We start from the raw sequence: 24,544 nt of genomic DNA, 5'->3' as shown, positions 1-24,544 counted from the left end.
AGCTTCCCTTTCTGCCGTTTGTTTGCCATTTTCCCCCTGCCATCATTTGTTTAATTTATTTCCCACAATTTCACACATACAACAATGATTTTGATTTGTGCATGAATTTTGCAAGTTCATTAATATAATGCGTTATGTACAATTACTGAAAACTGTACAGTGCAGTGGAGGTCTTGAGGTTGCCGAATGTGTTCCCTATTGTTAAGTTAATACGTTATTGATTTGTCTTATTTCTTTAGGCTATTTAGCAAACATCAACTCAACAAAAGTTATAAGCAGAATAAGTTATTTTTTTTCCAGAAGCTCATCCCACAAACAAATATTAAATTCATCTTTTATATGCTGAAGCCGAGTCTGCCTGTCCATCGCAATCAGACACTCAAATATCCATCAAACAATCTCGATGCACGTCTTTGTACTACAAGAGGAAACTGGAAGAAAATGCAATCTCCAGACGGGAAGGCTCGCACTGAGAGAAGCTCCTCCGAACGATTAAATAAATCTCAGCATTTACATGGGGAATAAACAGGCTTTCCAACACTGGAAGATTCAAAACCAAACTACCAAACACACACGCCCTTTACTTTTTGCACAATGTTTAGTTTCTCGTTCCACAAGATTCAGCTCGAGTCTTATTTGGTTAACAGTTTTCCCCAGCTTCATTTGAGTGCGGCTTTAAAAAAAAAACACGTTTCAATTGTTAACACCTGCGTTTAAAGACAAAGAGGGAATTTTAAAAAACAACAACAACAACAAAACAATTAGCCTCAAACTGACGAATAGTGTGAATGAGGTTAGAATATGGGTTTAGACAATGGAGAAATGCCACTGAAAGTTTCCTCTTTTCATCTACATCTTCTTCCACTTTGACATTTGTCATCTATTACCCCTGCAAAGTGTCTTTCCCAGCAAGTGTCTTCATTAACCAACAGGAGATAATGTATGTCACGCAGCTTCGCTCTGCATATGGAGCGCGTGTAGGAGTGAAGTGCAATTATGCACCACCTGTTTGCTTTCCGCAGCCTTTGTTTTATTTATTTTATTCTAAAGATATTATATATATTTCCATTTCCCTTTTGTTTCAAGTCCGCCCTGTGCTTTGTCTCATATATTTGCTTGGAGGCAGAAACAAAGACAGCGCAAACATCATTGGTTATCAAAGACGATTCCAAAAGTTAAAGGGTAAATTGAGACCAACACTTACAGTGGTGGGCTGGTGGCAGTGATTTATTTTAGTGTAATTAATGCTTAGAATGTTCTATCAAATCGAGAGCAGCTCATTTTCCTGATTGGCATACCTCTAGGATAGACTGTTGTTCTCCGGTTTAGAGATTTATTAGCTGAAGAAGTCGCCGTCAGTGGTTAGTTTTGATTTAAGATGCCCAGGCTTTGACATTTCCACCTTTACAGTGCTGGGATTAATCCAATTCAATGTGTGGTTCTCACAACTTTAAAAAAAATATACTATTGAAAAGTGTTTTGACGTATACAATCTGTATTCACACAACATGAGGAACGATGCTTTCTGTTGAGCAGCACAAATTCACTCTATTGTTTACCCTCTGTCCCTATAATGCATGACATTTAGTAATATAAAGTTTAGTTGTTGTAACTAAACCCAAAGTATTCTTTAAAGTCTGTGTAAAGCTGAGATTATATTTCAGATAAAAGTTGATGAAATCATTCATAACTCATTTGAATGGTTTCACAGTCCTGGAATTTTTGTTAGAAATGGTCATATTTGTGTAAGCTGCCAATCTAATAGTTAAAAAACAATGCCTATATATATATATATATTTTAGAAATTGTGCAATGACACAAATCACATCGTTTTCGTTTGCATGCACAAAAATAAGCTGAAAAAGTTTTGGTTTCTTTCAATATACTGCTATAAAACAGGGACTGGCAGGTGTTAGCGTCAATGTACCCGGGCTTAACAACGAGCTCCAACAGCTGCTTCACCAACAACAACTAAGTTTTCAAGCTGCTTCGCCTCCAAAACTTGTGTCCCTTCATGCAAAGTCCCGCAGAGCAGCTTTGTCAGTTTATTTACATTTCTTCAAAACCATCAGAAAAGAAATTGTATAATTTAGTAAAAAGGGATTGACTTGATTGATTGCTGAAAGAATACTACCTTCCAGCTTCATTGACTTTAATCGGAGTAACACATCACCACTGCTGAATGAAGCCACTGTCTCCATTCCAAGTCTTCATCCTCTGCCAACATCTGGCAACATCATGGGCAGCCAAAGCCCACCAGTAACTGCAAGTTACCTCGTGTCATAACGTTCGCTGATAATTTATTGCTGATATCTGAGAAACCACTGTCCCCCCCCCCCCCACCCCAGATTTGGCAAGCCCTCCTGAAACGCCGCTGCTTTTTTCATGGGTTTGATGAAAATTTATGTAAATTGAAAAAAAATTCTTCAATCAAATTTGGCTAAGGTAGTTAAAAAAAACAATTATCTCAGGTGTGACGAGCCCCGAACACAAATTTAGTACCATTGAGTGCAGACTTCTTGAAAAGAAAGGAAAAAAAAAATAAATACAAATTCTACAAGCGGTTTTTCTTTTATGCTTCAGAGCGCTGTGGGAAACAAAGTTTAAATTGGGTACATCTCAAAACCTGGGCAAACAACATCAAACGCAGCATTTCACAAGGTAAGAAACTGTTTTCTTTTTTTGTCATGTTGTCAAATTTACTTTTTAAAAAGCCAAAAGCACTCAGTTTATCCATTGAGTGCTGCTTTTATTTAATGCGCGATAGCACCTCTGCCTGAAGAGGAAAGTGCCAGCCTAAATGCTTAAAAAAGTAAAAAAAAAAAAAAATAGACAAAGCAATTACAGCAATTAACTCCTGAGGACCATTATTTTTTTTTTCTTCCTTTTGTTAAAAATTGGGAGAACAGCTCCAGCTAATCTCACACTGGGAGGTTCATTGTCTATTTTACCCATCTTTCTTGTTTTTTTTTGTTTTTGTTTTTTTCCCATTCTTTGTGCCAGAAGCTGGGCCCTCTGTCGGTGCCTCTCGTGGCAGCGTTCTTTGGCTCTGGCAGGCAGCAGGTGGCTTGTGATGAAAAATTCAGTGCAGAGCCTGACTCGGGAGACGAGGAGTAAGAGGAGGAGGGAGGAAGCTGGAGGAAGACTCAACAGAGGGGGGGGGTGTTGAAAGGGGAGAAAGGTGTGGAGATGAGGAGGAAGAAGGGAGGGGGGGGAACGGCTGCTGAGGTAGAAGAAAAGAACGTAATGAACGGGAGAGGTGATGAGAGTGGCGAGAGGAGAGGACAGGGAGCTCCACGATTTGAGCCCAGAGCCATGCAGAGGGGCCAGGCAGAGGATCAGAGCTGTCTACCCTCTCTGCCTGAGTCTCCTCCACAGAGATAACACACAATATGAATCATTTATGAAGGGGGGGGGGGGGGTTCTTGTTAATAACACACACTGTGCCCTGCTTTCTTTCACATACTTTGCCTTGTTTTTTCCCTGCTCCTGGGGGAGTACTCTGAGCTCTATCGCTTGTGGAGAGAAGTCGAGAACTGAAAAAAAACCAACAACAAAAAAAACAATGGCGAGGCAAAATACCAGCAGCGATCGGTCAGAGGCCGGATGTTAACGGAAGGGCGATTTGTGACAGGTGGGGAGAGTCACCCGCGGGACACGCGTGTACTCGGCGGTGGAGAACATGTACCTTGTCACATGCCCACACACGGACCCACACAGAAACTTGCGCCTCCCCGTGAGCTCTAGAAAAGAGCGCCCACTCACTTGCCTGTCTGCCCATTTGATTGTCAGTACGTGACGATGCCAGATCTCGATGAATCAGAATCCGGGACGACCGTGAACAAGCAGCGTGTTCGTGAACGCAGGAGAAGGCACTGAGCGTCTCGTGTCTGTAGGAGGGTGACTGACTGACTGGCGACGGCTATAGGTCATCAGCACCGTGGGGGGGGGGGGATTGAACACAAACGCCCACATACCGAACACACTTCACAGCTGTTTACCTCTAAGATCGTCGCTAAGCTCTAAGACCTATAGGTCGTCCTTTGTAGCATCCACATTTGATGTTTCCTCAAGGTATTCCCTTCAGCTATTAAACTGAATGTTCTTTGTTCTGCTCCTTGTCCACTGGTCCAATGACTCTCCTCAAGAGTAGAATAGTCTTCCTTTCTCCGACCCTAATCTATTAAGCCTCGCCAGTTGCGAAGGCGAAGGTGGCACGTCGTGGCGGTATGGACCCTTGGGCGAGGCCGGGTCCTTCAGGTGTGCGGTGTACCCCTCGTAGCTGTTGTTGCTTGTGCTCTCCTGCATTAGCTTTCCTTTGGCTTCCTGCTCTCGCCGTCGCTGCTCCTGCCTCAAGAGCTCCTGGGCCTCCAGAAGGACCCTGGCGTTTACGCCACCGCCGCCCGGGTAGCCGTTCCTCGTGCCCTGGTAGCTAGAGTACCTGGGGTTGTCCTTGGCTGTCTGGAAGACCTCGCCCGGCGGGTAGGCCTTGTCCCATGAGTCCTGGGAGATGGAGCTGGGGTTCTTCCTGGGTTGGCTGATGAGAAGAGGGAAATAAAGAAGAAAAAAAAAAAGAAGTTAACCACCTCCGAACATTACATTTTCACACTCATCAACGGTTTGATCAAAGACTTTCAGAGTGGCCATGAATTCCTCGGTATTTTCAGAATACCTGCACTTGGAGAGGAAAGGAGTTCTTTGCTTTTGCTGAGTGAAACAATGTAATCCAAGTCAAAGTTAAGAAAAAAGAAGTTTTGTTAACTCGGCTGCTTGTGAAGGTTCCTCTACATGTGTTTCTATCACTGGCTTCCTTCATATTTTAATAGATATGCTTCTTCGGGTCTTTCTGAATCTCAGTAAATTTCAGGTATGACTGCGTGACTTTTCTTGACCTGTATACTTTCATGAGTTCAGAAAAACAGACTTTTTTGTGTCGCGTGAACCACTTCTGTTCGATGCACAAATCCATAGCCTAACGACCATAATGCATAAAGTATTAGCTGATCTTGTTTGTACTATTACTGTAATACATCAGCTGAAAACATGATTGGCCATGACAGAGACATTGCTGTCAGTGGCAGAGTATCTGAGACATCAGATTCAATGAAAATGAGGCACCATTACAGCGAGACAAACCGCCTCGAGGCAACTACCAACCCATAGCAACAACATACAGGGACACCTAACCATGTCAAAGTCCCCTTCCAGCCCATTAGGCCCATTTCCAGACAGACTGAAACAAGCAGTGGATCTGACAGACAGTAATAGCAGACCTTTTTGCTGTTAGAAAAACGAGGAGGCCGTCTTGTCCTGTATGGATTCACTCAGGCTGATATGTGACACCTGACACGAGCGTCTTAAAGGCACAGTTGGTTGTGGTGGGGTGTCTGTCCTGCACTTTAACAGATAGACGAAGGGGGAGGTCCAGATGTGGGACATCACCTCCCTGCTCAGATAGTCCCTTTGTAGCAGGTCGAGCTTTTGTGTGCCCGTATGTGTGTGTGTGTGTGTGTGTGTGTGTGTGCACGTGTGTGTGTGTCCATATGATATGCATGAGCATCCCAACCCAACAGCTCCACCCGTTTATCTCCAGGGCACGGCAAAGCCAGAGCACAGACATTGAAGACGAAGATGCACAAAAACATCAATGGGCTTTTGACTGTGAGCCATGCATAATTAGCAGGTTTATCAGCCAGCTGTGAAGAAATCGTATTATTCTTGTGTTTAGATTTGAGTGGGAAGGAGAGAAAGAGAGAGAGAGAGAGAGAGAGAGAGAGAGAGAGAGAGAGAGGGAGAGAGAGAGAGAGAGAGAGAGAGAGAGAGAAAATCCTTAATGAGAACAGAAAAGACCTTTGTTTTTATTCAACAGAGATCGAATGCAGCCGGGAATGGATACGCTGCTTGATGGGCGAGATAGGAGAATATAGCCCAGGTTTATTCTTGTGCACGGTTGAGCGATTCCAATTTTCAGAGACAGGCGTCCCCGGCATCTGATTTCATTTCATATGTTGACAAAGAGGCCAGAGAGCTGCTGGTCTGCCTCCCTGCTGAGAAATGCAAACCAGATCACTGCCTCTGTCTGATACCACGCCAAAGGGAGGAGGAGGGTGGGGGGGGGGGTCATGTACATGTGTGGTAAATACAGAGAGTGCTGCTCTGTATTCTGTTCAGGCAAACATTGAGCATGACATATGAGAAAAGAAACCAAGAAATGTGACCGATTGTGAATGAATGAGGGATGAGATCAGTCTTGTGGAAGTTACGACTCGCTTCTTAATAGTGGAGTTAGTTCACCTGTTACTGAAATACTAATTAAGCCCGTTTTAATAATGCACACATAAATCCACAGGTCCACAAATGTTAAGACAACACATCTGTAAACAAAAATTCAATGGACTCATGACACCGCATTTTGGTCAGATGTTGAAGGTTGAAGACATTTTTGAATTTATTTGTGCTTATTTTGATTTGATGACAGTAATTTATGAAAAAAAAACAATAGTTGGTGAATCAATATAATTTCTATGATCTGGATGTAAACTGAAGTGAGGATGATGCTCTGTAATTTGGATTTAAACTGAAGTTACATTAGTTAGAGGAGGAAGATGCTCTATAATCTTGGTGTCAGAGGAGGAGGATGCTGTATAATCTGGATGTTAGTGTCGGAAGATGCTCTATAATCTGAATGTAAGCTGAAGTTCCATCAGTAAGTGGGATTCCAAATCCATCTGTGTCATACATATTTGGAACACATGAGACTGTACTTTGTAAAGAAAGATGCTTTTTCAAATAAAACTCGCCGCCAATAATCACAACTCAATTGTCTGTCTGGATTCATGCTCTCATGACCAAGTACATCCTCTGTGACCAACGCAGCAGCACACGGAACCCATCACAACGCAACATTAACCCCACCTCAGTCTGTGACTTCACATGATAGCCATGCATCCAAGTCAAACAATAGTTTGTGCTCAAGAAGCTACAGCTGGGTTTCTCCAAACAGAGCACTTTATTAATGGAATTAGTGGAAAAAGTGAAGGGATGTTGTCTCTGACCGCTGGAGCGCGACGCCGGCTCATTAATCTTTCAGCAGAGCCGTCTGCAATATTTATCAAGTAAGAGATTCATGTCGATAACTGTGGATTAGAGTGCGATGGTGTAGCAACAGGAGAAAATGTATTTAGCGTTGCGCGTACATGTGAAATGCAGGAGGACGTGCAGCGGGACATGTCCGGTCGGTTTGGTCTGGCTGAATGAGTAATTATTTAAACTGCTTAGGGAACATGTACAATGTTTCCTTCCGGACCTTTAATGACTAAACTGAATAATTAAAAAAGTATATTTAATAGATTCAGTCTGGTGATACACCATTAGAATTTATTATAGTTACTTTACGGTTGGTTGCATATACAATAACAAGGGATTTTTGTAAGTACATTTACTCTGCTATAGTGATTTAGGTGACAATTAAGCATTTCTAATTAAAGTCAGAAAACAATACCATAGTGTTATACATGGTGATTGTTGCCACAGGGAGTTACAAAGTTTATTTTGTCTCATTAGGAATTCTTGGACTTCCATATATAGTCATATACATTTCAAAAGTGAGACTCATCTTTTTTTTTGTCCATCTTATCTCATAATTTCAATTTGTCTTAACCAAATTTACACAAAATAAGAATCAGAACAGCTTCATTAGCATAGAGCTCACAACAGTGTAATAAAATATTGATTAATACTGTAGTTCTAAAGTCTTATTAGCTTTATATAATGGCATAGTGAAGACAAGAGTAAATATATTGAATATTGTTGTGATACTTTAATTACAATGAAACTAAAGCCTCCATAAGTCCTTCCGTATTTTCCACTAATGAATGCCGAAGCTATCTTCAGGGACTTCATGTAAATAACTACTTGTTTTAACAAGATGCTGTGGTGGAAAATATGAGAAACGAAGCCATTAGACAGTTAAGAAACAAGAAAATATTGTTTTTATTTTATTTTTTTCTTCTTCTTCACTACCTGTGGACATTCTTCTTTACCCCCCTCCCCCCCATCAACCACAAAAAAAGGTGAATGGACTTAATGAAGTTGGGGATTGATGAAATCCAAGAATCAACCAGGCTTTAACATTTTAGGTTACATTAATATTTAAATACCAAGGTTTTCTTAAAAAAAAATCAAGAAAATATGTAATTAGCCCCAGGGTGCGCAAACCTTTGCATAGAACTGCAGGATACTAGTCAGTTTTTAAAACATTCAGCCTGAAGCCGACTACTAATGTGGAAAATTATACCCAAAATGTCAGAGTAATACCCCAAAGTTGATCAAAACAAACAAACAAAGCAGACACCCACACCCCAGCACTTCCTGGAACATAAGCAGGGCGTGTCACGCTGATCAAAGGAAATCACATTAAGGAAGAGGAAAGCAATCATGTCAAATCTGTGTGAGACGGTAACACGATCTGTCCAATCTGACACTGAGTGTGTGTGTGTGTGTGTGTGTGTGTGTGTGTGTGTGTGTGTGTGTGTGTGTGTGTGTGTGTGTGGATACATGGTTTGAGAACGACCAGCTATGACCCCCCCATGTCCTACTCGCATGTTATATTTATACACGCAATCACCTATAATTACCGACTTGATGCTCTTATAATGAGCCTGACATAATCAGACAGCCGTGCATGAAACATGCATTCATACATAGAACCACCCACACGCAGACGTCATGGAACTACCCACGGTCACAATCGATGGGAGAGACAGAAACGCACATCGGACACGGCCTCGCCGTCCATCACTCTTACCGTGGCAGGGAGCTGTACTGTCGCTGCGCCTGGGCGAATGAGTCCCTCTCCTCCTGCCTCTGCCTCTGCATCTGCACCTCCACCGACACCGAGTGGCGACCCGGCTGGCTGTAGCCTCCGGGACCGTTGCTGCTGGCGCTTGACTGGAGGCAGAAGGAAGGAAGATTCATCAGGGGACTCATTCATTTCATTCAGCGAATTCCAAAGACTGCCTATTCAAAATCAGTAGGAATGGTGAAGAGGTTTTTAAGTAGTCTTTTCAATCGAGTCCAACAGAAGGGCTCTTCTGTGTAGAAACGCTCCGATATCGGTACTGATACCGGTATCGGCCCGATATTGCACGGGTTACTTGTACTCATCAAAGGTCACCAGTATAACCTGTCAAGAGTCTGGAGATTCTTTGATATTAATATAGATGACAAAAGCCCTTTGTAACACAATAATTCTAATTAATATTTGTCATAAATCCAATGATATAACGCACCGATGTTGCAGTAACATTCGAGCCAATATTGTAACGGCATTTTGGAAGTAATTCAATAACTTTTATATTTAAATGACTTAAAAATGTTGAAAATGTATTAATTACAGTCATTAATGTAATAATACAAAAAGAGAAATAACAAAAAATAAAGAAAACATTTAAATATACAATACAATATTAATAGATAACGAGAAAAGCTTTGAAGATTATGTCGAGTTTGCTTATCAAAAACAGGTTTATTCATTGAGGGTGCATACTCTGGTTTTAATTTCTTTTTACTATTTCATTACACCATTGGCTTGAATACTTATTCAAAATGACCAAATGTATTATGATATTGTCAGGTGTTGGCCATAATTATAACATTCGATGATGCACAGCTCGTGCAAACAGATATGACCCTAAAGGGTTCAAAACGGCTTTGACTTAAAAGAACACACGCCTTCTTTCAAATCACAAGATTTCCACACAGCACTGGATACCTCACTGAATTTCCCGTCACCCCTTTCCTCCTCCTACCTCATGTCCCTCCAACCAGCACAAACCACAGCCACTTACCAGCGGATGGTCGGGCAGACACACCCTGACTTCGTCTCCTCTTGGGTCAGAATGAAGGTGAGACACAGACAGACGGGGGGAGTGGGGGGGTGAAGGTGAAGGGGGAGGCATGCTGGAGACTCAGAGAAGGGTTTTGACATGTGATGGTTAGTTGATGTTAATGACATTAAAAGATGGGGACAACACCCACCTGAGTACCTCCAAACAAATCATCATACAGCTTTACATAAATGGACATACATATAAAAGTGTTAAAACGTAAACTGAGGTTTAAAATTTAAAATTAATTCACGATAAAGACAAGCCAAAATCTCACCGAATTCCCTAAATGAAGAATGGAGTCCAGATCTCCAGACACACAAGATTTCAGTTTTATACGTTGGAGCTGCTAATAACACCTTCCTGGAGCCAAGTCAAGCAGTAAAAGCATCAATAACTGTTCGCAATTGCCGGATTTAAAGGAAGCCGTGATGCTTTGTGAAGACCTCCGTGCCCCCAGGTCACGACAATCTCACAATCTGGAGTCCAAAAGTGGATAATGGCAGCACTTTTATACTCTGTCACTCTAATAGCGCTCATTGAAAGAGATGGAAGTCGGCTGCCAACTTGGGAGAGAAGTTCAAACGCTGTCGGCTTTCTCTCGTTTGTTGGTGGCGCTTGCCTGCTTGGAAAAGTGGGCGTGATTGACGATGTGTTCAGACATGACACGTCGGTTGGTTCAAGCACATCAGCCTCGGAATTAATGACTCCAACGATAAAACATAAATTAATTACTAAATATGAACTGCACCTGAAGCAGGTGTCAAACACATTTTGGTTCAGTTTACCATTAGTTCAATTCAGCTGCTATTTTATTTTAAAATAGTGCCAAAATGACCTTTAATTTTCTCTCACCTTTAAACTTCAAATGTTTTGTGTTGTACACGTAATTGAAAATGTCTGTAATTTCACCAACTCAAACAATTACTACCAAAACATGACTACAATCTCAACATAGAGCCAATTTTAATGAAAACTTCTGATGCAAAACACATTGAAATTCCCCAAAAAGCAGAGAGGTCGCTTGCTTTCAATGCTCAGGTTGTGTCTGCTACTCTTAAGAAAATTGTTAAACAAAAAAAAAAAATGTTTTCTTGAAATGATTTCCAATTTGTTTAGTGGTTTGGCGGCCGGATTGGAGCCAGTTTTGGCCCATCGGCTTTATGTTTGATACCTTGCCTTTCGAGAATGTGGCGACAAGGGGACTTTCATTCTCTTGGCCATAAACACAGGTCCTCACAGAGATATAATTTCACACACATCGACCTCGAGGTCCAGCCCACACACGTACCTTGACTCCTTCCACTCCTCTGATGTTCATTAGCAGCATGGCTGCAATAATTGTGTGCAGATTAGTTGCAACACAAAGCCAATCTAATTACTTTTATGGCGGTGCAACGTATCGAGAGCCTGGTGGGAACGCTGCGGACATCGGCTGGTGGGAGGGCTATAAAACGATTAATAGTGCTGAAGGAAACTCCCCTTCAAACCAAATGAGGCTGATTGGCGTTGGCTGGATTATCGGCAGACGATAAAGAAGGTGGCTGCACTCTCCTCGTTCCGCACGTGAATTGAAAATCACCCGCGGGTGAATTACCATCTCAATATTTTTCACTTGAGAAGAAGAAGAAAAAGAAAATTCCCTTCAGGCTTTCATGAGTGTTGAATATTCCCTGGGATGTTGGCTCATCTGCCTAAACATGGTGATTGCAGAGGGGACTGGAAAGTACCCTAAAGCCAGCCAGATAATAGCAGTATTAAAATGTTACAGTAAAATACAAGAGGCAATATTATGCCCCTTTCTAAACCCCCAACATCTACTGAATGAACTCCCCTATTCCCGTAGTGGTATAAATGAGTGCAATAAAGCTTGGCGCGCTGCTGCCTGGAGAGCGGGCATCAGTCATCCTTGATGGAATTAGACCGAGCTACCCACAATCCTCCCCTGTTCCTCCAAAGTCTGGTGAAAGAGAAGAGGAGGCTTCCATCGTGTCGACTTCAGTCATGCGGCTAATTATGGAAGGTGAGGAAAACAACTGATAATTGGGCTAATGGAGAAGAAAAAAAAACCCTCCGACGACTGTGGAAGCGGTGACGCCTTCAACCGACTGTGAGAATGATATCAGGAGGTGAACTAAAGGTGGATGTCACAAACAAAAACCAGTAGTTTCCAAAGTGTGTGTGGAGGGGAAGGACTCCCAGCAAAAGCAAGAAAGCAGCAAGGGTTAAATCCGAAGGATCAAGCAGTAGCTTCTCATTTAGATTTTTTAAATTATTAATAAAAAAAAAGAAAAGAAATAATAATAATAATTTTCATGTATTAGAGATGAACTGAAATGATAAAATATAGAGATGCACCGATACGGATACCAATACCAGTAATCGGTCTTGGCGTTTGACGAAGGTGGTTCACAGTCACACAGTGCTTTTTTGGATATGGAGTATATATTGAGATCAATGGCATTTAATAACTACCTGGATCAGTATTTGGTATCAGCATGTAGCTACAGGTTAGTACTCGTCCCTTGAAAAAGTGGTATTGGTGCATCGCTAATAAAAGAACCTTCAGTGCAAAGACCACATGAGGAACAGTTGCATGCTACATATAAAGATATGTCAAATTAAAGCATCCTACAACACAAATGGTACAATAGCAGTTAAGATAAAGCCAAAGACAATAAAATCTTACGAAATGAAAATGATAAGCACATGCGAACATCTTGCATTCAACCCAAAATTACAAGCGAAAACAGAAAAAAAAAAAAATCTTCAAACGCATACAAAGCCTCCATGCTATATTCTTCACGTTTGTGGGAAAATCCACCTCAAACGCCGCCTGTCATTTCAGTGTGGATTAAACCTCACCGTCATTCGGCTGTCACGGCGGCTGAAACTGATTTATATCAAAAGAAACTACATCTGACGTTTGTTTGTATCGCGCGGCGCAGCCGTTTCATCATAATGAAAAGAACAACAAATGGCAGCGGCTGATAATGCAGCGCTCCTCTGGCAGCGACTGTAAGTGGGGCAGTTGTAGGTGAATTAGAAAAAGGACACTGCCTCCTTGAGCTTTGCAGCACATCACTCAGATGAAGCAACAGAATGTAATATATGCACCGGGGAGGTAACTGAATTTCAAAGACACATTCCCCTGTTTTCCATATGGCCCAGCAGTGTGGCCGGGGCACGGGTCTAATAACATGCAATTACTATAGAGAGCCTGAGCGCGAGCTGCACTCTGACAAAGTGAAAGGGATCCAGGAAGACCATTAGAGGGCCACGGAACTGAAGGAGGCCACCAGAAGAAAACTAAAATCATTTTTACACGAGTTCAAAGGGACAATGCTAAATATTCTTAGTTTTGTATTATTATGAGGATTTATAGCTCTTTTTCTTTATTGGTGGATTTTGTGATGGTAAAACATAAAGTAAAAATATAATAAGAATGTAATATCCGCTTCATACACTGTAAAAGGTCATGATGGCGTCTGTATTCATTTTGTTTCTTCTTGCATCTGGGAGAGCAGGAAAAGCACTATATAAAGGAAGTCCCGCTATATATTTGACCACTTTTACGTACAAATGGAGGGGAAAAAAAACAACCTGCGCTGCGGTCAAGCTAAATCAGCTAAAGCACTATGGCTGTGGTGTTCGCGCATAGAATCAGCATTTTCGAAAAGTTGCATTTTCAGTGGCTCCGAGCTCCGTTGTCGCGTAAACAGACACCGAAATGCTCCGAAAGTTTTCCATCTTAATTCGAAAATGTCATGTAAACGGGCCCTGAATCACTTCATAGACATCATTATGTTCTTTTAAAATGTATACACTTGAGTTGTACAGCCTCATTAGTAAACGTGTTCACGAGCTGAAACATTCGGGAAGAAATTCTCTGAAGCTGGAGGAATGTTTCCCTTATCATGCAAGCAACTAAGTCAGTGTTTTCCTGGGAAAATGGACTGGCCAACAGTTAACAAGCATGTTGCAAAATGCTGTAAACAAACAATACGTCGCACTGCCTGGTGCTTTAATTGAGAGCACGCTCGGTTGTTTGGAGACAAAGGGAGAGGTGACCTGTGTTCTCCTTTCCCACACTGTCTTTCCTGCTCTTTCTATACAATAGTCGCCAGAATGTGAGCAGACTCCTTTGATCGCATGAAAACGTACAAATGTGGCTAACAGTGGAGCTAATTGGGTAGAAATGAAATTCCAGAGCGTAGATCATCAGGTTCATAACTTCTCACTTTTATCATTATAAATCACAGGAACAAATTTGAATAATGAGTAAAGTTACAGTGGGAATTTGACATCAGCAGTACAAAAAAAAAAAGGTACAAAAACTCACCTGTGTGCGTAAAAACAATATACACAAAGACCACTAAATATGGTTTAGGACAACCGGTCACCACAATGTGAAAAATAATACCTATGTAGTTGTAATACGTTTGTATCGCAATATGCTGTGACAAAAGTGGAAAACAAGAATATGATGCACGTTACACTGACATACATTAGCATTTAGAAAAAAAAACCAAGTCTTTAAAATTCATATCAGTCACAGCTGACTGTTCGTGCCGTCACGATTGTTACTGAAAAACCATGTAAAACCAAGTACACTTGAGGCGCGGTGCAAGAAAGCAAGGAGGTCTCCAATAAATACAAAAAAAAAAAGAAATAGATGACAAGTGATTTCATCACCTCATGAAAACTGAAGGCATTCACATTTTTGTTCGCTTGTAAGTAATTACCCCTCGTTGCTTCAGAATGCACTAATTATCCCTCCTTACCTCTAATAAAACTTTGAATTAAATAGACGTCAGTTAAAACACAGAAAACCCTTAATTTACACTGTTAAAAGAAAGAGTTAAAAACAAAGGGTTTTAAAATTGACAACACCCAAAAAAAAGTCCATGAGGTGGTGGGCGGGTCCGTGTGGATGACTGACAGACACAGACAGGGTGCGATGGATGAGTGGACTGGGTTGAGACAGGCGGGTGGAGTTAGTGATGGGATTGCTCCGGCATGCAGAGACGGTGGGAGATGTTAAGCATTAGCTCGTGGAGGTTAACGGTAATCCTGACGTGGTCGTCGGCCTGTTGGCGGCTGGTAGTGGCGGGGTTAGTGGCGGTTAGCGTCGAAGTTAACCGTCGTCTCCCGGCCGGATGAAGGCTTCAGCCACAGCTTTCCCCCCGGCTGGTTTTCACACACTCACCCAGGGCTGCTCGAAGCTGTACGTCCTCCTGCGATCGTCCGGGTCCTCTGGGACGGTCTGGGCCTGCTGGAACTCCTGTCTCAGCCTCTGTATCCGGTCGTGGTTGCTCGGGGTCAGGCGGTTACTGGGGAGAGGGAGAGAGAGAGAGAGAGAGAGGATGAGGAAGATGGATGAGCGTGAGAGGTCCGTTGTGAACAGGTGACCTGGTTCTACGAGCGGAAATGGCCCGCAGGACGAACTTCTTTAAAGTCTTGTCCCCGAATTGATCAAACGCACCATTGACACTGGGGCAAAAGCAACCCAGATACACTCAACCCAGATAAAACCGCTAAATAAATAAATAAAAATAAAAATGTGATGAGTGAGGACAGAGCCAAGAGCGGCCTCACAGCGGAGCCAACAGCAGTATGAATCAAACTAATGTGCCTCTGATGTATTATTCATAACGACGAACAAAGACTAGCGGTGAACGGTACCGCAAACCCCCCCCCCACCACAGTCTTCATTCATTCAACTACTACACGGCTATTGTCTGGAGCAGTCCCGCGGTGCCGACATCAAACAATGCTGCCCTCAGTGTAACTTGCTCACGGTACAACGAACAAACACACTGTAGCAGGTCACTCCCAACGTGCTCTACAACTCCGACTGTGGAGCCTGAAGTATTCGGCTCCTGAATATTTAAACGTTTTACTCCTGAAATCTGCACAATTCCTTCCCACTATCTTTCTATAGTGAGATGCGTTGGGGGGGGGGGGCCAACAGGTTTTTATTGATTGTCTTTCTCTTCAATCCTGACACGTTCCAGGTAAGAAATCTTTCAAATATTTTGGTGCATTTGGTGAGTAACAGCGCCCCTAAAGGCCTAAACATATGTACGACATGCCCTTAAGCCTCGTGTTGAGCTATGTTTATAGTAATTTGCGTATGTTTTTTTTTTTTGGGGGGAGAACGCCGGGGAGAAAAAAGGTTGTTTTGGCTCGTGTGGATGTGGCCTAAGGCCTTGTTTGCACAACAATGTTTTCAAGTGAAAATGTAAAACTTTCATTGTATTTTGGTTCCCTGTTTACATGAAAATAGTGCTAGGAGTCATTGGAACTGGAAAAGGCTCCAACTCTGTCTCCGTTTTCATACAGCTTTCATGTAAAGGGACATAGTTTTTAAAATGTCTTCTAAACACAAAATGTTTCAGAAATAAAAATGCAAAAATGTATTTCAGCTGAAACGATATTGTGTAAACAGGACCTTTGAGAGAAGTACACTGACGGGAAATGGAAGAATCAACATTAGAAATGAATAAAACACTAAAATCAACAGAATGTTCTATAATATAGCGCAAACAACTGACAGCCTGTAGATCTTTAATGGAGGAAGAGAGAAACAGAGAGATTCAGGACATGAATGTAAAAGACAACGGAGACTAAATTTATACAGCCTCCAATTGAGGAAAGTAATTAACAGGTTTTTCGAATGAGTGCGAAATGTCAGAGTGTGTGAATGAAGGAGCAGCGGGGGGGGGAGGACGCCGACTCTGAACTTGACTTTTCAACTTTCTAAGTTTTGCCAGAAAATTCCCAGAGACAGTTGAATCTTTGAAATGAAAGGTCAGACCTACACCTCTGAATTTCCCTCTCCCCTTACTTACATAGTCATGAGGAGGATATAAAACAAAAAAATGTAGCACACACAAGAAAACAACATATGGCTTCAAATTGCTGAATAAAAAGTGAATACAATTTTTTTTGATTATATACATATAAAATGTAAATTAAAATAAAAAATTATAAAAATAGGAAATAAAATGTCAGTCCAAAATGCAATCGACTACAGTTATAAAAGGACAATAAATTTCAGCAACATAAACATTTTAAAATCCAAATAAAAATGACAATAAAATATGCATTTAAAGGCCATTAAATGAAATGCAATAAAATGCAGGAAAGCAAGAAAATAATAAAGAATATAATAAAAAACAACTAAACTAAATAAAAATAATATGGTATAAAAACATAAAAAAGGGGAAAGTTATTATGGTTGCAAAATGCATATACAATAAAATAAATTAAGTTTTCCTTAGAAGATAAAAAATAGGCATTAAATATTAATAACAAAATCATTGATTATAAAAATGGAAAGAAATCTCAATATCTCAACTTTCCATGTTATGTTGGTTTGGACAGAGGTTGCTAAATTCAAAGAGACTTTTACTCTTTGGTCAAAATGTAACTCGAGGTATCAAATATGACACAAATAAGTGCCACACACATTTCCTCCTTCATGAAACAACCAGATATACGAGTTACAGTGAGATAACCCGAAACGCAGCAGCAGCACCAACTCAGCCAGCTATTAACTCCAGACATACACAATGGAAAAGCCAGACAGCCTTGTTAAAGAGCAGGAACCTGTCATATGCAATCCCACTAATCTCCATGACGTGTAACACAGCCGCTTGGCCTCTTCGGAGCTCAGCTGACCTGGTAGGCGCTACATGTGTGACCCTCTGACTGTGGGTCAATTCCTCAATGCCAGCCTCGACAGAAAGGCAAATATCCAACAGCGGGTAACGTTTAACAGATGTCTGTGCCAGAAGGAAACGAGAGAATGAAGAAGAAAAGAGGATGAAAGTGGAGTTTGAGCCGAAGCAGTGTGAGAAAGCACGGTGAGGCTGTGTGAATTTTTTGGTACGGCGTTTCGCCTGACGAAGGATTGTTCCCTCCCCGGAGACTGCAGCTCCAATGTGCGACCAAACGAATATCATCATTAAGGTAACCTATAGACCTGGCCGTTATTTTAGAATCCGGCCCTCTTGTATCCTCGACTCCTGACAAAACACTGCAAATCAATCAAAGAAAGAGCAACACTGCAATACAAGCGCAGTGCCCCCCCCCCCCCCCCCTCCAAAAGAAAAAGCCCCAGAGACAGGGGAAGAGGAGCGAAGCTGAAATTTAGTCTGAGATGAGCTTCATCGCCTGGACAGACTCACTCAATATCTGGCACCGCCGCACGAGGCTGAAAGGTCACTGTGTGGCTTTGTTGAGTGGAGTGTCTGCGGGACTCAATAACAGGACTGTGGCTCGCTGACTGGGCTGCCAGCAAAGCTGTTTACGCCGAGATGCGCCCTGCCTTTCATGGCGGGGCGTGCCTCGTGAAAAGCTGTCTGTCTCGGCCAGGAGCCTGGGAAGGAGGCGGCTCGGAGAGACGATGTAATGTCTGCAATGTGGACTCACACACAGGCTTCACAGTGACACTGCGAGACCGCTCTCAGGCAGCATGCCGGCGCAAAAAAAAAGAGTGAAAGGAGGCTTTAAAAGACAAACAATCAAGGAGAAATGTTGGCTTGATATGGTTTTTCTTGGCTAGACTTCAGCCTGATTTACTCCTGTAAACTTTTTACCCTCTCACCCAGTTTGAGCCGCTAGAAAAAGTGGTTCTTTCACAACCTGCAACCTTGAAACAAAAGGTACATTTAGATATTTTCTGTTTCGAGGGGATGCTTATGGAGACTGATTGCTGTGAAGCTGCGTTCACCATTTCAAATGTGGCGCAGGAATGCAGCTTTTGTATTCTGGGAAAACAAATTGTTTCGTTTACGCAACAACGTTTTCAAGTGAAAATGAGAAACTTTCATTACGTTTTGGGGGTGTTCGTTGACGTGACGGCGGCGCTCAGAGCCAATGGAAATTTTTACTTTTTGAAAACGCTGAGACCCCAACCTTTCTGAAACGCTGCTATTTCTGCGAAACTTTTCTAATAGGAAAAAATGTAAACGATGCATTTTCACTTGAAAAGATATCATGTTAACGGGGGCCTAAATGGGTGGATCTCTTGAGGCACCACTAACTGAAAATGCAGCGTTGATGTGGAGTCAACAGAAGATTAAATCAATCTTCCGTTAACTGAGCGACATAAATAAGTTGAACCGCTACAAACTGGAAAAAAAAGTTTTCTGTGAGGCAACAGTGCTCACCACTGTACTATCAATCTCTCCCAAAAATCCCTTAATTATCTTAAAATTGTGATGCCTTAACCAGAAAGCTCAATCGAGATTCTGTTTCTTCTTCTTCTTATTTATTTCATCATTCTTGAGTTTAAAATAGAGATTATTAGTGGTTGTGAACTATTGAAACAGAGTCATGTGTCGTTCCACTAACAGCATAGTTCAGACAGTCCGCGGCCAGAAAAGATCTCATTAAACAGACTACAGTTTCAGCGTATTTGTTACAGAATTATCCTTCATTATCCACCGCTGATAAAAAAAAAATAAAAATCTACCTCCGGTGATGTTGGCCGTTGTAGCTGCAGACAGAATTGTAACAAATGAGAACACTAATCTCTCAAGAAATGATCAAGATTGTTTGATAAGAGCAGTCATTAGCATCCAAACTTAATGAGGTAAAGGAGTATTTATTTCAGCAACCTGTAAATTTCTCCGTCTGCGAGATTATTAAAGGATTATCTTATCTTATCTTACCTGGAGGGTTTTTTTGGGGCGTTTTTTTTTTTTTTATATGATTCTCATTATCTGCATCCACATTAGTGATACTGACATAACTGTGAAAATGGCAGGCCGCATTGCGTGGCAGTGTTTTAACACTTTCGCCTCAAAATAGTAACATGTACATGTGGGTTTTCTCCAGGTCGTCCAGTTTCCTCCCACAGTCCACAAGCATGCGGCTGAAGTTAATTGGTGACTATAAATTGCCCGTAGGTGTGAATGAGAGTGTATTTGGTGGGGACCAGCACAACACAATGCTAAATTAGATAAAAACGGTACAGAAAATAGAACAATTGTCCTCATAGAAGTACTTTTTTGTATCATTGATTTTTTTATTAGTGAAGCACACCAGGTCAGATATAAACAAATGCTGGTATCTTTAGATAACTTGTATAAATGATCCTTGTAGACATTGCCATTGTTGTTATTGTCCATCTACTTATGCATGCGCGTACAAAATGTACAGAAGTTCTACAGAAGTTAAGAAGAAATGTACCTATTGATATTGAAGTGTTCTCCAAATGCATAAACCAAACAAACATTTCAAATGCAGGGTCAACAGGCTATTATTTTATGATGTTAAATTTATATTAGAATTTAGAACTTAAAATTGACTCAAAGTGATTAAAAAAAAACGTATTTAATGGAAAACTGAGGCATGGAAAGTAATCTGGAAGGGAAGAATAAAAAAACAAAAGAAAAACGGGAGCATGCTGCAATTTCTGAACAATTGCTCATACAAATCATTTAGAATAGAATTTGTTTGTACGAGTTTCAATCTGACCATTACTGGTGAAAGGTTTTATTTGATGGAAGCTCAAGACATCAAGATCTAAAAGTGCACCAGACTTGAATGATTCTCTAAGCCTAGTCAAACGGGGGCTTTGGGTAAGATTACGGTCCGGACTTTGATCTCCAACCCGCCAATATGCACGGTGGAATCTGTCAAGATTTCAGCAAAGCAAACCCTTGCCAGAAAGATCGAAGCAATTAAAAGGAAGCCATAGAAAGTGGCTAACTTGAGGAAGAGTGCCAACATAATAGGATTTATCAGATCTGGCCCGTCACTTCGGAATCCCGTGTGACACTGACAAAAGCTTTCACGGATCCCAATCAAAGAGCGCCAACAGGGAGAAGGAGAGGCCTCGGTGGTGCGGCTGTACAGTAAGTGGCAGAGGCAGCTGATGGATGGAGTGCTAATCCTGCAGATTATAAATGAATGGCCTCATTCATGGGGGCCGCTATTCCCATGCTTGCAAGAGCGTCCTTTCAGAGCCACCGCCAACTGTACACGGGCTTAAACTTTACAGCCACTCGTTTGGAGGACTTGGCAACTTTATGCAGTGTACGGGAGGTGTGGGTGTATGTGTGTGTCCACAGAAACAGCTGGAGGCCCCGCTGGCCACCAGCTGGCCCACCAAAGACCGATCTGAGCATGCACGGCGAGGCGCAACATGGCCGGCGCAGCGGAGAGCGCAAAGTGGCTCTTGTGTGTGTGTGTGTTTTTGAGATGAGGACCTTCGTGGCGAGTGGCTACAAGGGGGGCGACCTTGAAGATACAAGAGCAGCATTGTGAGTTCGCACTTCTTCACAAGTCTTGGATGAAAGAAGCACCCCGAGCAACATTGTGCCTGCCACGCAGACTTCGTACACAAAGACCTTTCAGCCCCCCCGAAATCTCAAATCAAGCCTCCTTCATTACATTTCTTTAATCCAAAGAGTGTTTTTTGCTCTTTAAGCAAATGAACACTTGCTGATTCAATAAAAGTCTTCCCTCACTCTTTATAATACATGGATTGTATTCTATCTATCTGATTTGCCAATAACCCCCACTTCATAATAATAAGCTTTTTTTAATTAAAATGCACCGTCTTAATTAAACATTTAATCAGGGATGGTTAGTCATGGGATTCCCATCTCTTATGTGACTGTTGTACCGACGAGCTCGCCAGCCTGTTAAATAAACATTCGTTGATGCACCGATACGCAGCGTGCCGTGGATACGCGTCCCCGTCCTGAAACGCAGCAGCTGCGGCGGTTAGTTTCTGTAATCTTATCAGATGGGTGAACTAGGCTCTACATCCTGTGACAAAGAGGGAGCAGCTGGTGGAGTCTTTCTCTGCCGTGAAAAATGAACTGAGATGCTGAAGATGATAATCCAGGTCTATTGATCGAAGGCTCACAGACAGCCAGGAGGAGAGACTGATGCCCCCTGCTAACTGGCGCTAGCGGCTAACGCGCCATCTGTGAGCTCTTGTTTGGGCGAGTCCCGGCTTCCCAACGCTATGGGGAGCCGCGAGGATCGAGCCCCCGTTTGCACTCTTGTGCAAACCTTAGAAAGATGCTGTTGCGACTGGTTCCTGAGTGAAACTGAAGTACAAGGACATCTACTTTCGCTGCTAACATCCTGTTTGGGAGAATACATGCTAATCTTCAGTTTGGGGTACCACGGGTGAATGTTCATGTCATTAAAAAAAATTTTTTTTTGATACAAGGCTAAATTAGCAGGATCAGCGATCATTTTGCTTCTTCGCATTAATGAAGTCAAGAGCGAAGGAAATTCAGCTTGTTGGACATCGGTCACTAGACCGTCAACAACTGTTATTCGCACTGCGTGACGTGAACATTCATATGGACAGACAATGAATTTGAATTGCTATTACAGATGACTCAACTCTAAAACTACCAAGTCCCAGGAGAATATAGACTGGGAGTCATGACATTCCAAAGGAAACATTGTTGTGTTGTTGTCCATCTTCAACCATGTGAGACGTTTTCAAAAAGATCAGTGGCTTCAAGCACCGTTGTCGTGTAAACAGACATCCAAAATGCAATGAAAGTTTAGCATTTTCACTAGAAAACTTGATGCCCCACCAGGAGAGACAATAAACTCTAAAAGACTCTTTTAAAATTTTGTAATTTTAGATGTTTATGTTGCTTCTTTCTTACTGTGTGCTTGTAGCACTGAGATGTTTTTCCTTTTAAAGAAAAGAGCTTTACAAATTAAGTGTATTATTATTATTATGATTATTATTATAAGCAGAACTCAGTACTGCACTCTATCAAATCCTTCATACTGGCAAATTGATGAAAAATGATGAATCAGTATCATCCTGTGATCTTTCTCCTCTGCTCTCTAGACGCTGGTTGAATCCTACTTAGCAGAGCAGAAAAAAAGAATTGCAAGGTTTACAGCACGCCCATGCAACATTATGAAAACCCACATGGGCATGCAAGCGTGCAAAAACACAAATCATTAACAGGTCCAACACTTAGTTTGACTTCTGATTGACAGAACGATATACAAACTCACAGCACAAAGCCTTAGAAAAATCAACCTTGATGAATTGGAATATTTTGACTGCTTGATATTCATGTTCCAATAGAGAAACCAAAGCTTGAAACATGTTGATGACCCACACCAGGTAACAGTGCCTGGTGTTCAAAGGCTATTAAAGTTACGTTCACAAAGACAACCATTAGCCGTGAAAATATGTGGAAATTCTCTCCCCGCAGACAACAAACGTGCTTATCTTGTTATTTATTTATTTTTTTGTAAAAGCAGAATTTGAAATCCACTTTAACATGCTTTGTATTATGATTTAATGGCTTTACCGTTTAAAATAAACTGTCTGGCTTCTTCTGGTTGGGTGCTCATACGAGATTGGAGCTGTGTTTTATCAAGGGAGCCTTTCATGTGGCAGTGTTTCGTCTTGGTGGAGCTTCAGAGGAGACAAAAGTTGCCGTTTGCTGCGTGGCGTAATGAGGAATGTTCTTTTCTGACAAGTGCCGTATAACAACAGATCATGTGTAAGATGTCTATCGTTTGAAGCTGAAAAATAGTTTTAACAATTAGAATAACAAATGAGCTAAATGAGCCTGATGTTCTTTTGACATCTAGATCTGGATCATTTGCGCTCAAGAGACAAAGGTTAAAAAAAAGTCTCACTCGAGTGTATAAATGCAGTGGACAGATTAAAGTGTCCAAAAAGCCACCATGTCTGTGCCATTTAGGCTCTTTAGTCTGGATTACATGGTCTTAACCTCGAGACACAGACAAGAGTCAAATTGATGCACAAAACGCGGCAATTAGAGGCTAATCAATACAATATCGCCACACTTAGCAACCCATTATCAAATGCCTGGTGTTTGCCTTGTCGTGTCAATGGACTGAGCGAGACTAAAGTACAACTGCATGTCTGCAAATGGGTTAGCATGGAAGCGCGGGATAAAAAGCCGAGCGGAGCTCCTCCGTCTACGCGAGCGCCGGTGTTGACAGGGAAGTTGAGAGGCTAATGAATCGAGCTAACACGTCCTGTAACCCAAGCTGAATCAGACACCATCTGCGCCTTCGGTGCACGGATCGGATCAAACCGTTCTCTTCTCAGAGGGCATGGTGCCGGCTTGCCGCCGCCAAGCTCAGAGGTTGAGTCTGCATTCGTGTGGTTGTGTGTTCATCATAAAGTGGAATGTGGCATTTTAATTCCTTGATGTTGTGGAGGAAGTGGTGAACTTAGAAGAAGAGTGTAGGTGAAATTGAATGTGTTGACATGGGTCACATCTGAGGTAAAGTGGGATTAGTATTTGAGCACTGTGTTAATAGTGGACAGTACTCTCATGTCACAGCAAAACTATCCTTGGTTTGATTCCGGCCTTTTCTGTGTCATGTTTGTATGTTTCGACCAAATAGCTTGGATTGTCTCCAGCCCCCTTCAATCAGACAGCTACATAAATATGAACATCGTCATCTTTCTTGACAGATTTGCAGAAGTTTGCTTTGGTTCTTTTTATTCAGTTCATAACTGTACCAAATAAAGTTAATGCATTTTGCCAAGAGGAATAATATTCAGTATTATGGAAAGAAAAGCTTAATTTGTTTTCCTCAATCAGAGCCAAAGACCACTTTCAGAGAGTGATTGCTTTCCTGCGGCACACGGACAGTTGTGCGAA

General features: G+C 41.8%; 1 protein-coding gene across 4 annotated transcripts in view; it reads right to left on the bottom strand.

Annotated features, from left to right (window-relative positions):
* Window positions 1-3,457: 3,457 nt before the first annotated feature.
* pard3ab (par-3 family cell polarity regulator alpha, b) overlaps window positions 3,458-24,544 on the bottom strand; it is a 249,773-nt gene continuing 228,686 nt past the window's right edge. For all 4 annotated transcript variants that reach the window (XM_080503528.1, XM_080503531.1, XM_080503529.1 and 1 more), the window contains 3 exons: window positions 15,097-15,220; window positions 8,807-8,949; window positions 3,458-4,537 (listed from right to left, as the gene is read on the bottom strand). In XM_080503528.1, the coding sequence (XP_080359654.1) occupies window positions 4,144-4,537; window positions 8,807-8,949; window positions 15,097-15,220 (661 nt within the window). In that variant the 3' untranslated portion in view covers window positions 3,458-4,143. The remainder of the gene's footprint in view (window positions 4,538-8,806; window positions 8,950-15,096; window positions 15,221-24,544) is intronic.

This window comes from Blennius ocellaris (assembly GCF_963422515.1).
Source record: "Blennius ocellaris genome assembly, chromosome: 10".
Classification (NCBI taxonomy): domain Eukaryota; kingdom Metazoa; phylum Chordata; class Actinopteri; order Blenniiformes; family Blenniidae; genus Blennius; species Blennius ocellaris.
The sequence above is the reverse complement of the archived record's forward strand: the minus strand, read 5'-3'. Positions and strand labels throughout refer to the sequence as shown.